The 14,357-nt window shown below is 34.2% G+C and overlaps 1 protein-coding gene across 1 annotated transcript in view; it reads left to right on the top strand.

Annotated features, from left to right (window-relative positions):
* Positions 1-14,357, top strand: part of DNAH8 (dynein, axonemal, heavy chain 8) — a 146,215-nt gene that overhangs the window by 55,185 nt on the left and 76,673 nt on the right. The window contains 13 exon segments of the mRNA XM_009331077.1: positions 196-349; positions 454-617; positions 764-866; positions 1,482-1,586; positions 1,891-2,052; positions 3,959-4,183; positions 5,310-5,482; positions 7,292-7,470; positions 9,384-9,571; positions 11,513-11,599; positions 11,697-11,804; positions 12,594-12,728; positions 13,982-14,143. Coding sequence (XP_009329352.1) covers positions 196-349; positions 454-617; positions 764-866; positions 1,482-1,586; positions 1,891-2,052; positions 3,959-4,183; positions 5,310-5,482; positions 7,292-7,470; positions 9,384-9,571; positions 11,513-11,599; positions 11,697-11,804; positions 12,594-12,728; positions 13,982-14,143 — 1,945 coding nt within the window.

Genomic DNA, 14,357 nt, shown 5'->3' on the forward strand with positions numbered 1-14,357 from the left:
CTCTATCGGACACAGGGGAAGCTTCCAGCAGCTTTTCACAGAAGCCACCCCTGTAGCCCCCCCGCTACCAAAACCTTGCCATGCAAACCCAATACAGTGAAACAAGTGTTTGGTTTTTTTTCCACCATTGTAAGTATTTATTTTATAATAGCTTTATTTAGATTTAAATAATTTCTGTTTCTCATCCTTTTTTAGATACAATACACCGTTTAAAAAGGAAATTCAGAGCTGGATTTATAAACTAAGCAGCTCTACAGACATAATTGAAGAATGGCTGATTGTGCAGAACCTCTGGATTTATCTTGAAGCTGTTTTTGTAGGGGGAGATATTGCAAAACAGTTACCCCAGGTAAACTTTACAATGCTTGCCTATTATTGTGTATTAAAAGCTATCTGTGTAATAATTTCCAACAGATTATGCTGTGAAAGTACTTATGTTTTTGCCATATATAGGAAGCAAAGCGTTTTCAGAATATTGACAAATCATGGATACGAATAATGCAACGAGCTCGTGAAAACCCAAATGTAATTAATTGCTGTGTCGGAGATGAGACTATGGAGCAACTTCTCCCTCATTTACATGAACAGTTGGAAGTATGTCAGAAATCACTTACAGGGTATGAATTGTTTGATTTTTAATGCATTATTATTTTTTAAATAGTTTCTATGAAATATTAATAGTATTTCAGTCTTACTTTCACTCTTATGTAGAAAAAATTGAAGAGCTGAAATCTTCTAATAAAAATCTTGTTCAATTTTAAAGATATTTAGAGAAGAAAAGACTACTGTTTCCTAGATTCTTTTTTGTTTCTGATCCTGCCCTTCTTGAAATTCTTGGACAAGCAAGTGATTCTCATACAATTCAGGTATAACCTTAGTGATTTTTTTCTGCTTATAACAACAAAAAAAAAAGAATATGGAAAAGCATTTAATAAATTAAAATGTAACCATTCTCTTCTTACAAACTTTGCTTGAGAAAAATTTTTGTTACTTGTTCTTTAGTCTTTGACAAAATATGAAATGGATATCTGTAATTTAACAAAATCTTCAGAATTCAGAACACTAGAATATGGTCCCATCAAGTGATTTGCTGGTGGTTCCTTTTACAACTAAACTAACAGAAGGGACCCTGTGAGACTTTCCTGCTTTGCGTATTGCAAAATTAATCCAGCTAGTCTGGATTGTTACTGAAGGTTTATAGTCCAACTAATCTTGATTGTTACTGAGGGTTGATTGAGATAAAATAGTTAATCTCACACAATAGCTGATCACTGTTCTGCTAGATCACCTCTGGAAACTGTAAAAAAAAGGCAAATGGAGATAAAATCCTACACAACCATTTCTGTAATTATTACCTACAAATGGCCTGAAATTCATCTGTAGGTTCAGATAAACCTTTGCAGGATAACCTTACTTGAGATTTTTTTCTGTTTGCTAATGTTACATATTTACATTGAATGACTTCTGAATTATCCTTACAGCCGCATCTGCCTTCCATATCTGACAATATAAATGAAGTAGACTTTCACCCAAAGGATTATGATCGCATATTGGCAGTCATATCAAGAGAAGGAGAAAAAATTCCAGTAATTCTCTGAATTTCTTTTTCCCCCCCCCCAGAAATGTTGTTAATAGATAAATTATTCTATTATTGAACATATAAGTATATATTAAATTGAATTATTGTTAATTACAAATGAACATGTCAAAGATTGGTGTAACAAAACTATAATATGTCTTAATTAAATAAATTTATAGTGTGTTTATTGAAATTAAATCTGTAGTTGTCTTGAATACAAATTTAGTAACTATCTGGTAACTAACATTCTTGAACAGAAGTTTGGTAACTATGTTCTAATTTTGTACCTTTTACTTTTATTCATTTTTCAGTTGGACACTCCAGTGATTGCAAAAGGACCAGTAGAACTTTGGTTGCAGGATTTATTGCGTGTGCAGCAGATTTCATTGCATGGCATAATTAGGGCAGCATATTACCAAATTAGTGACCCAGGATATCAGTTGCTGAATTTTCTTAATCACTTCCCAGCACAGGTGAGATTACAGGATGTGGATTCTGGGGTGGGGGGCGGGGGGGGAGGTTGGATGTAAAGAGCATATGGGATTGTCTATATGAGGAAGTTTTCGTAGCGGAAACAAGGATATGGATCTACTCAGTAGAAGGCAATCCTATTCAATTTTGGTACCCTATATATAGCATACTTTTCTTGTAATCTACTTTAAAATGACTTTTTTCTTCTCTTGGAGAATATAAAGTAGAGCTTATATTTTCTGTGATGGATATTGAACTCCTTTCAGATGCAAATAAAATTTCATGTGCAGATTGATTTCTCTCTCATAATTTAAGATTGCAAGAGCTATGACTATGGTTATTTATCTCATCATTTACAAGATTTACCTCATAGTTCATATATTTGTCACTATAATAATGCAGTCCTAGTAGAAGCCTATCTTGAAGGATTCTAGTTTGCTTAGAGACTCCTCCATCTTATTGATAATTCATAAATTTCATTAACAAGTAATGAATTGTTTCCCATCCTGTACAAATTCTGACTCTGTAATTTGCTAATAAGTACAGTGCTGGGTGTAATTTTTTTAATAGAAATTCTTCAAATATGAAAACTGGCCAATACATTGCTAATTTAAAAAAAAAATCAGTACACAAATATTTAATAGAATTATCTTAAAGCTGTATTTATGATGTAATTATGTATTATGTCAGCAGTATTTATTTTAAAAAGTTTACTACTTTTCTTTAAACAGGTAAGGACTGTCTGTCTTGTTTGCATGTCAGACATTTGTTAGTGGCTTTATTACCATCTGCAAAGATGATCTTTCCCATGTCTTCCTAATCCAAATGGTTTTATGTTCAAAGAATTATTAGTGTTAGAAGGGGGGGGAGGGAGAAGAGGGGGAGAAGAAGAAAATGGTCTTTGGCCAAGAAATTTAAAGTACAGAGAAAGAAAAGCTGTGTTACAGGACAGAGAAGAAATTGGGCAAAATACTGACAAATATTTGAAACGTTTTCTTTCCTTCAAACTGCCTTTTTGCTGTCTCAGAAGCTTCTGTTATAGGTAGCATGAAAAAGTCACATCCAAAGATTTTTTTTTTCCTCTGACTAATTGATCATTCTAAAATAAATTTGTGTTAGACTCTACTGATGATAGCCTAATGATTCTAAAATGGTGTGATATTTCTTGCTACACAATCTCTGTATCCTCTGTATATTACAGGTATAGGGAGATAGAAAAGTAGAGAGTGGGTTAGTCAAATTTTTAGGTCTTGGTGCTTTGTGAATGTAGAAATGTGGGGAAAAAAGGTATTGATACAGTTCTCATCTATCCTGTTTTGTTATGGGTGTGCCTGATACTGTAAATCAAATTCGGTCTGAGACTGTAGTTTACACGCAACATCCTATAACTGTCTAGATTTATTTGGAAGCAAAATAACTTGTAGTTCAATGTGCCTTAGGCTGTACTCCGGTCATGACAGCATGTTAGAAAGATAGTAATCCATCCCATGTTCAGTAAAAACGCACAGCATTTTTTTTAAAATGTTCTTTAATTAGCTATGAATTGGCAATGGGAAATTTTCAGAAGAACTTCTCCCCACAATTTAAGATCTGTTTATGTTTGTGATACTGGAGTACACTAAGAGATTGTAAGTGAAATGGAGAATCATCCTTAATTTCTGTGTATCTCAGTATGTGACAAATTTTCATAAAAGTTTTAAAATGTTTTCTCAGGAGTTTCTAGTACCACAGCAGAGCCAATTAACTCAGGCACAGTATCCTGGTGAGATAGCATCATGCTGGATGTAGTGATAATTTGGGACTCTCTACAACATAATTTATTGTTCCTATTCCACCTAAGGCTTCTATAATAAGGCTAGTGTTCAACAAGTGATTCTTTTGTATTTTTTTCACATATTAAATTTGTAGGTTGGATTACTGGGAATTCAAATGTTGTGGACACATGATTCGGAAGAAGCTCTACAGAACGCTAAAGAGGACAGAAAAATCATGCAAGCAACCAATAGGAGATTTCTGGAGATTCTGAATATGTTGATTAGCCAGACCACACATGATCTTTCCAAGTTTGACAGAGTGAAATTTGAAACGCTTATTACCATTCATGTGCATCAGCGTGATATTTTTGATGATTTGGTAAAGTACAGACTTTGATTTCTGACAATTAAATGCATTTTTCTGTCATAATAATTTTTCTTATATGTGGTAACTAAGGTTACACATGTGTATGCATGTATTTGTAAGACAGAGATGTCCATAATCTCATCATGGTAAAAATAGTACATTTTTGCTTAAACTAGAATAAAATCCATCAGTTCTGTCATCTAAATATTTGCTCCAAATTTTTACACTTTTCTTAGAATATTTCAATTTTCCACTTCTTCCTACAGAATTGTTTTGATAGACAAAAACCTTTTAGTATGTCCTTTCTTTGAAAAACTGTTGTATTACTCTTACTTGCATAACTAAAAAAGTTGAGTCTGCTGAGGGTGTTGTAGCTTTGTCATCATAGATAATTTCCTCATGGCTTGTTACAGAATCTCAGTAGTTGGCACTAGGCTGCACTTCAGCTCCACCCATTCTAGAGTTACAGCAATGATAGCAACATCTTCCGTATCTCCTAGTTTCTTCTTTCTGCCTCTTCTACTCTCTCGGAGAGCAGGCTACTAGGATTCTCTTTCTGGTTCCTAAGGAGAATACATAGAAGACAAACAAACAAAAAACCCTAATAAAATCAACAGATAATGCCAATCCTATACCTGAACTTTTTAAACTGTGCTAAATTGTTTACATTCCTTTATTCTTTGAGGAATGCTATCCCTCAACACTACATCTCTCACATATTTTTACTGCTGATGACACAAGCTTATTAGATTCTACACAATTTGCCTTCCATGCCTCAGTCAGATCTTTCCTTCATCATGATCTTTGTTCCAATGTGTTTGGTGGATTTAGCAGTGTGTTGTTTGCTAATTTCACTTGGAGGGTGAGCTGCACTACCAAAGCAATTTAAGATTTATTTGATTGACACAGATGTTGTAAAGATCAGGTTAAGTGATCAGGACATTTTTTTAGTATCAGTTTAGCATACATCTGATCATATTATGTGATGCTTATATGTATTTCAGTTTACTTGCATAGGAACTTTAACCTGAGTAATCACTCATTATTCTCATACAAATAAGCATTTTATCACAGTTATCAAAGACAATAAACGTGGATACTCAGTTATAACATATACATTTATTTACTTTCTTTTAAGGTAAAAATGCACATCAAATCACCAACTGATTTTGAATGGTTAAAGCAGTCTAGATTCTACTTTAAAGAGGATTTCAATCAAGTCTTGGTATCCATTACAGATGTTGATTTTGTTTACCAAAATGAATTTCTAGGTTGCACTGATCGTCTGGTTATAACACCTCTTACAGACAGGTTAGAAAAACAATTATACATAATGACTACTTTTAATACATATAGTGTTTATTTAACATTCTGAATTAAGTCCTGTGTGGGCTAGGTCATTTGTGAAAATCTTCTCATACATTTGCTTAATCATGCTCTTTTAGAAAAGGTAAAATAGCTTCTCACTAATTTGTACATTTGGTAATTCCTAGAAAAGTTTTATCACTGCCCAGTCTTAAAAAAAAGATTTAGTAACAGAAATGAATGATTTTAAGGTTATATAGTAATGTATAGTTTAGCAGTATTTCTATACTGAAGAAAAGATTAGGTCAAATATTTCAAATTCTATAATAAGGGATTCTATAAAGATTTTGTGGCTGCCATTGTCTTTGAAAGCCTAAGACAACCAGTCAGTGTCTGTCGTCTTATTAGCACTGGGAAACAGTTTAGATTTGTCCATAAGAATCTAGATGTTGACAAAGTCCCACCTGTATGCACTCACTTGCCATTCTTCTGTAGCCAGGCAAGCAAACAACCATTAATTTAATTTCAAATGTGGCTTAACAATGAGAACTATTTTTCTTTTTTCCTCTTGGGAATTTCTTGGCTTCTTTTTTTGTCAAAATTCTTTCTCCATTTACTCCTTTCTTGAGATGTTACTTTTGACCAAATGAGAAAATAAAAGGCCAAAAGATACTTCACTTGCAAAAAGATCCCCTCAAGAACCAAAAATAACTTCCAACCTACAATCATTCACTTTGCTACCTATGTGGAGTATGTGTCTGTACAGCTTTTTGGACACCTTTATTTCTCCAGAAGAGGTAGGACTGCTATTGTGACAATATGGAAAGTTCAGTACATTTCTGCAGTGAACTGTACTGCCCTCAACAATCAAGTATTTTTGATGCAAAATGTTAAATTCTACCCCAAAATTTGCCTTGACCACAACAGAACTGTTCAAGTAAAACCTTTATGTCACTTTAAAGTTTCTTATTGGTTAGAAAACCTCAAGGTCCCTGCAGTGCAAGTTTGGCATAATATATTATAGTGATTTAAGCTAAACTGTAGGAACGAGTTAGTTATTAAACTCTGTTCAAATACGGATTAAATTCAGAAATACTTTAGTTAGAAATGCTTTCAGAGTATGTTGAGTTGATTTGATGGTGAAGATAGCCCATCATTTGAATAGGAACTTTGTCATTTAATTCCTTTAGCGTTACTCTTCCATACCCTACCTTGAATGAAAATCATAACTAAGACTCATATATAACTAAAACACTAGTCTAAACTTTTTAAGACTTAAAAAAAACCCCAAACCAGTAAAGCTTAGCATGTTTTTTTTCTTACAATTGTGAACATTTTTTACCCATAATTGTGGAAGGGGCCATATGTCCTTATTCTTTCAAACTTGAGGATTTAGACAAAGGTAACCTAACCTAATGAAATGTATACAGATTAAGATACTGGAGAATATGATGAGGTGGCAGAATTCAACAGCAGAACCTGCTCTTTATAGCTGCAAAAAGAGTTAATGACAATTAAATTCCTTTATGTGGTGTGCATTAATTTTTTATCTCGTCTAATATTCAGTTTGTAACAAACTAGATTAACACCAGATAAATTTTTTTGCTTTTATAAGTAATGTTTGAATGCTGTATTTTGTGACTTTTACCACTCTGAACTTCCTGCACTCATGGAAATCAATGGAACTACTTTATGAAGAAGTAATATTTCAACGTAAGAACCATAGGATCTATTGCATAACTCATTGTTATCTTATATCTATACATATATATCTTTCATATAATTTAATAAATTAATATGAATTAACATTTATAGGTGCTACATAACTTTAGCACAGGCTTTGGGAATGAACATGGGAGGAGCTCCAGCAGGACCAGCTGGAACTGGTAAAACGGAAACGACAAAAGACATGGGAAAGGCCCTGGGAAAATATGTGGTAGTCTTTAACTGCTCTGATCAAATGGACTTCAGAGGTTTGGGTAGGATTTTCAAAGGTAAGACTTCTTCATGTAGGATAGGAGAGACCTCCACAGGTCCTTTAGCAGGTGCAGTTAGAGCAGGTTGCTCAGGACCTTATTCATGTTGGGTTTTGAGTATCTCCAGGCATGGACGTTCCACAACACCTCTGGGCCCCTGTTCAAGTGTTTGACCATCCTCATGGTAACATTTTTTATACTTCCATTGACTTGGAATTTCCCACATTGAGACCTGTGTCCATTGGCTCTTCTTCTTCCACTGCACCTCTCAGAAGAGCCTGGCTCCAATTTCTCCGTGCCTGCTATTAGCTAGTTACGAACAACAATAGGCTTTCCCCTTAGCTTTCTCTTCAGGCTCAACAAATCATATTCTCTCAGCCTCTCCCTCTGTGTCATGTCCTCTAGCCACTGACCTTTATGGCAGCCATCTGCTGGATGCAGGTATATCAGTGTCTCTCAGAGGCAAACAATTATTTTCCTTAACCTGCTGGCTACACTCTTGCCCAATATGCAGCTGGCTTCCTTTGCTACAAGGGCATAATTCTGATTCATGCTCAAGTTAGTCGTTAAGCAGGACACCAAGTAATTTTCTGCAAAACTGCTTTGTGGCCAGTCAGCACCGAGCCTGTGCTGCTGCATGGAGTTATTCTGTTCCAGATAAAGGACTTGAACTTCATGAGGTTTCTGTCAGCTCATTTTTCAAAGTTATGGTATTGTATGTACTGAGAAGCAAGAGGTGAAACTATTATTTTTTTTTTTTATTTTTTTTTTAAGCAAGCAAATAATTGTGACATAAAAGTGCCTAAAGCTGTGGGTTTATAAACATATTGCCCCTTTGAATGTCAAGCTATTCAAATTTAAAAAAACCTTTGAGTACATGACAGAATCCCTTTAAAGTGATTTGGCCTTAACTGCATAACAATAATATACCCTGAATGCATTGGGTAAATTTTTCAGTTTTAAACAGCTATCTTTCAGTATATATGAAAGAAAACTACTGCCTACTGGTACTTTAATATCATTTGGAAAAAAATGCTGCTACAAATTTTCTCATAAAAAGTTGCTAAAGGAACAACAAGTCTCTTAGTTGCTACTAAATACATGTTACTTTTCCAAACTGAAAGTAGGCAACTGTGAAATTAATCCTTTATGAAAATATTATTGTTATTAATATAGTGCTTCTAGATTTCTCTTTCCATTTAATTTTCTTTCTCTGTCTTCCCCTCTTTCTTTCACAGACAGTTCACGCAGAGCATTGTCCACTATTTGCATGTTGTTATATCCTTTATCATTACATGAAAAACTTGTAGTTTAGTGTGGAGTTAAAATGGTGATGCTTATACATAGAGATACATACTCTAAGATTAATATTTTCTGTTTTGTGAGATTCAGAGTTTTATTTAAACCCCTAGTTAATGCAAAAAAAAATTCAATTTTTAATTTTAACCTTTATGATTTATAAGAGGCAAGTAAAAAGTAATTTAAAAGCATTGTGAAGGCTGGACCCAAATGAAAATAAAAAAGAGATTTTTTTGATGTAACATTTAGGGGTAGTCTTTTCTATCTTTAAGTTACTTATTTTTATTTTTTTAGATTAACAATACAGCTTTTTGCAAATAATTTAATTGCTGCTTTACAATAAAAGGCTATATTCTGAGAAAGATCTGGAAGAAAGATCTGCCAAATGCCCCAAGATATAAATTTTTTTTTTCTAATTTTTATTCACTTTTAAGCATTTTGTATAAATCAACTAATATTAATTCAGATTGATATGGAAATAGTCAGGTGGATAGGAGGAAGATAGGCCTTGGCCACAGGGCAACAAATAAAACTAATCTTATTTAATTATTTGAAGGAAAAGTCATCTAGTTCAGATATCTCAATTATGCATGAAGAACAACAGATAATAAATTCTTCTGTCCCTGTTTTAGGTCTTGCACAGTCTGGATCTTGGGGATGTTTTGATGAATTCAACCGAATTGAGTTGCCTGTCTTGTCAGTAGCAGCACAACAAATCTATATTATTTTAACAGCAAGAAAAGAAAGAAAAAAGCAGTTCATTTTTTCTGATGGAGACTGTGTAGATTTAAATCCAGAGTTTGGCATTTTCCTAACAATGGTAAATGTAGTAATAATTCCACAGAAGTGTCAAATTATACTATATACAAGTTAATTAAATGGCAAGGTGAAAATAACCGATTTTATTAATTGTGATGCTGTTGCTATAGAATTAGACTAAGCTACTGGAACGCATAATCAATCTGATTATTCATGAATTGCATGCCTTCATTTTTACTTTAAGATTATTGAAAAGGTTCATAATTATGTCCCTTCATTATTGTATTGCAATTCATTATGTAGACTGAGTTTGACCAAACTTCCAGAATTCTCTGTGCTCACCGAGAGGACTGAAACACTAATATGCCTTACTACCTTAGCTTGAAATGCTTTAACAGTATTAGTGGGAAATATACCGTAGGAAAAAAAAACCCACATTCACTTAAAGCAGGAGATATAGGAAAGACATTTTTCAAAGACATATGTCTTGTCTAACGGGTACTTTACATGGATATATAAAAAGAATTCTTCAAGCTGATTTACAGAAGACAAGCATGATGATTCTGGAATAAACCACCCTCCTTGTACTGTGGTGACAACAAGTCTTTTCAAAACCTGTGCAAAAAAATTATCAGATCCTTTTATTTATTGATACAGGATATGTCTAAACTGGTAAATACTATGCTGGATGTCAACTTTTGGTCTTCAGTGGCAACGGGGCCCATTCTGCTCTGTGTGTCAATCCTGGAATCAGTGCGGGCATTGTGACAGAACTGTGCTGCTTATATCATGAAGTTTTTATGGGTGGTATCTGAGATACATTGTTCCCTTTCTTATAATGACTACTTGTGAAAAAGACTTGCAGTATATATAGATCAAAGTTAGGTCCCACAACTGAATAGATAATCTGCACAAAAAAAGATATGCAAGGCAGTACATATAATTTTACACCAGTTACCAACCATTACTCAAGGGAGAAACACAAACTCCTGGATTTAGAATACTAACTTTCAGAGTATCTTGTCTTGTTGCCATAGGGTTCCTGAGCCTTCATAGCACTAATTCCTGTAATCTCATGGGCAGGGAATTTTGTAGTGTGTGTTTCCTAATGCTAAGGCAGATGGCTATCCAAGATGACTTTATGGGAAATTAAAATCTTCATCTACATGTTCGAGTGCAGGATAATAACTGAGGAGGTCATAAATATCTTTTGACTGCTTCTAATTTCTTAAATGTCACCTGTTTGATGTCAGAGTTATTCCTCATGTTTGCAGCAAGTTTCCAGAAATCTTCTATTAGTCAGACTTTCTGGGTGATTAAAATTTTCTTTCATATGATTCTGTTGTAAAGTTTTCATGTTTTAATTTTGTTGACTGTGTTATTTTAACTGTGTCATTACAAAATTTTCTCTGCGTATTCTTGAGCCATTATTAAAATCAGTTCTGTCACTAAAAGAGAATTTCTTGTATGATTCTTACTTCAATGGGTTAGGATTCACTCACAAACTATTAAACATTCAGTGAGATTCTGTACTTTAAGGCTAGCCTTTTAGACACAAGAAATAGAGAAGGGCATCCTAATATTTCTTCACTGTTGACTGCTTGTTACCCTTTTTTTTTTTTATTTTGGCTCTTGCTAAACACTGAATTTTTAATATGTTGCAAAACCTACCTCTTCTGCAAAATGGTAATGAAAACGTTATTCACATTGGGAATACACCAAAAGAAATCAACCAACTAGATTGTATTCCATGTAATTTTAAAATTCTGATTGCTGGCTTGTTTTGATGAAGAAATTCAGTTATTACTCTGGCAAGTATGCATAGGTTACTAAATTTGTAGTTGTGGTTGAAGTTTTTTCTTCACATTTTAATCATTAGTAGACAAGATTTCTAATTCTGAACAGATCTAGGTGTTTATGCATAAATTTACTTTTATTGAACAATAAAAAGGATGTTATTTTGACTGTTGTTAGTAATAATGCAGTATGTTTTCTTATATAGAATCCTGGATATGCTGGACGTCAAGAACTACCAGAAAATCTCAAAATTCAGTTTAGAACTGTTGCAATGATGGTTCCAGATAGACAGGTACAATTACTGACGGAACTGAAAGAAAAAGTGTATTTTACTTTGCTTACCTATCTTCAGAAAAACTAATGGAATTTCTAAAAAAATTGAATTTCAGATAATTATAAGAGTTAAGCTTGCAAGCTACGGATTTATTGATAATGTGATCTTGTCTCAGAAATTCTTTGTTCTTTATGAGCTTTGCGAGGAGCAGCTCACTAAGCAGGTAGTTATGTATTCCCTTCCTCTTTGTCTTCATATTTACACAATAAAACCCTTTAGGTTTTGGTTTGTGCAGATTGTTTTTGAAGCATGATTTTTATGTTTTTTAAAAATATTGAAGGAGTTTAAATATAATTCAAACAAATATCTCTACAAAATTTTTGAACAAATAACCATGTTAATTCATGTGTATGTAGTCACATACACACATTTGTTTTATTGTTAAAGAATGATAGTTTCTAGTTGCAAGTGCATGAGGTTCTCTGCCTAAACATGGCAGCCAGGTAAAAACTAACCTGATGATGTCATTTTTCTGTAAGAATTATCTAGGGCTAGAGAAAGTAGTTGGAAATTGGAAACCGCAGGAGGAAGGTCTCAAGTTTGATTTAAGTTGCCCTTCTCCCCATAGCACTGCTGTGATCTGAGGTCTTGGCTTTAAGCTGCCTCGGTTGGAAAGACTCAGTCTGGAATGGAACTATTATTTTTTTAGAATCCTGCTATAGAGAACTACAAAACAATTTCTATATGGCATTATAAATGGTGACGTCAATTAAATCTAAATTAGAAAAGAAAAAACCTTATAACCTCCCCCCCAAACTTCCCTGAAAATAGCCTTATTATCCGTCATTTATTTTAATAGAATAATTCCTAAACAACAGCAGCAATTCCTATTTTAGCTACCTTTTCCAGGCAGGGCAACTATACTATACAATATGCAAGTAAGGTTTGATATACTGATGAAATAAAGCTAGAGAACTTGTTACTGATGCATAAGCCTTTTTCCCCTCTCTAGGTCCATTATGACTTTGGTCTGAGGAATATCCTTTCAGTACTGAGGACTCTTGGATCTCAAAAGAGGGCCAGGCCAAATGAAAGTGAATTAAGTATTGTTATGAGAGGGCTAAGAGATATGAATCTTTCTAAGCTGGTAAGAATCTAATTTAATATTTTAGCACCATGTATAGGCAAGTCTACTAGATATTTCATGGGGTTTTGTAGAAGGTTAGAAAAAAATCTCAAACATCCTTTTCTTTAAAAATTGAAACATGATAATCATCATGTTATCATTAAACAGCAATGAGAGTTTATTAGACTTGGGAACAGTGCTCAGGGTGCAAAGGTTCAAATAGGTTAATAGTGGCTTAGCTGTGGGTATGACATTTTATGTACTGATGTGATTTAACCCCAGTTGGCAACTAAGCACCACACAGGCACTTGCTCACCCCCCCCACCAGTGGGAAGGGGGAGAGAATCAGAAAGGTAAAAGTGAGAAAAGTTGTGGGTTGAGATAAGAACAGTTTAATGATTGAAATAACATAAAATATTATAATAATAATAATAATAATAATAATAAGAAGAAGAAGGTAATGAAAAGGAAAACAACAAAAAGAGAGAGAAACAAAACCCTGGAAAAACCAGTGATGCAACGGCTCACCACCAGCCAACCGACGCCCAGCCAGGCCCTGAGCAGCGATTGCTGCCCTCCAGCCAACTGCCCCCAGTTTATATACTGAGCATGACATCACATGTTATGGAATATCCCTTTGGCCAGTTTGGGTCAGCTGTCCTGGCTGTGCCCCCTCCCAGCTTCTTGTGCACCTCCAGCCTTCTCAGTCGGTAGAGCATGGGAAGCTGAAAAGTCCTTGACTAGTGTAAGCACTGCTTAGCAACAACTGAAACATCGGTGTGTTATCAACATTATTCTCCTCCTAAATCCAACACACAGCACTATACCAACTACTAGGAGGAGAATTAACTCTATCCCAGCCGGAACCAGGACAACTGACTTGTGTGCAGACTGACTACTGTACCATAAATAAACTGAATAATTTGAGTATCCACTAAATTAGACTTTTAAAGATTTCTTTCCAGATCAGATGTTCTTTCCGATATATGCTGCAAGTGTTTTACAAATCAATTTTACAATAGATTCCAGTGTCTACTCAGTAGGAAATTTCTTTCAATTTTGAATTTATTTCTCATATGGCATATGGATGACATTTTCAAAATGCTATTTTTGTAGTGACCTGTCCTGTTGGCTGGCTGTGTTTATGAACATAAGGATCTGTATTTAGAAAATATATTCTTACTGTTTATTACTTTAAAATAGTGATTAATTTTGGTTTGAGAACATTCTTTGGACAACCATGTTTTAAAAACTTAATAACTTTTTTATTTCAGATAGATGAAGATGAGCCTTTGTTTCTCAGTCTTATCAACGGTCTCTTTCTGGGGTTACAGTTGGACAGTAGTACCTATGCTGAGCTTCAGGCTGCAATAGCTAATCAGGTTGAAGAGGCAGGATTGATTAACCATCCACCATGGAATCTTAAGCTTGTTCAGGTAAAACTTTTTTTTCCAAAACATTTTTAACAAACAGGAGTCAGAACAGCATGTTAGTAGCTAAACCACTGTCTCACTCAAGGACCTGTGCTTCTAATATGGGAAAAACCAAAGGTTGTGTGTACACCACATTAAGGAAAACCAATCCAAGGGACTTATTTTTTATTCCTTCAAATTATCCAGAAGAAAAAAAAACCAACCTTAAAGCATGCTG

This window comes from Pygoscelis adeliae, unplaced genomic scaffold, assembly GCF_000699105.1.
Source record: "Pygoscelis adeliae isolate BGI_AS28 unplaced genomic scaffold, ASM69910v1 Scaffold218, whole genome shotgun sequence".
NCBI classification, from domain to species: domain Eukaryota; kingdom Metazoa; phylum Chordata; class Aves; order Sphenisciformes; family Spheniscidae; genus Pygoscelis; species Pygoscelis adeliae.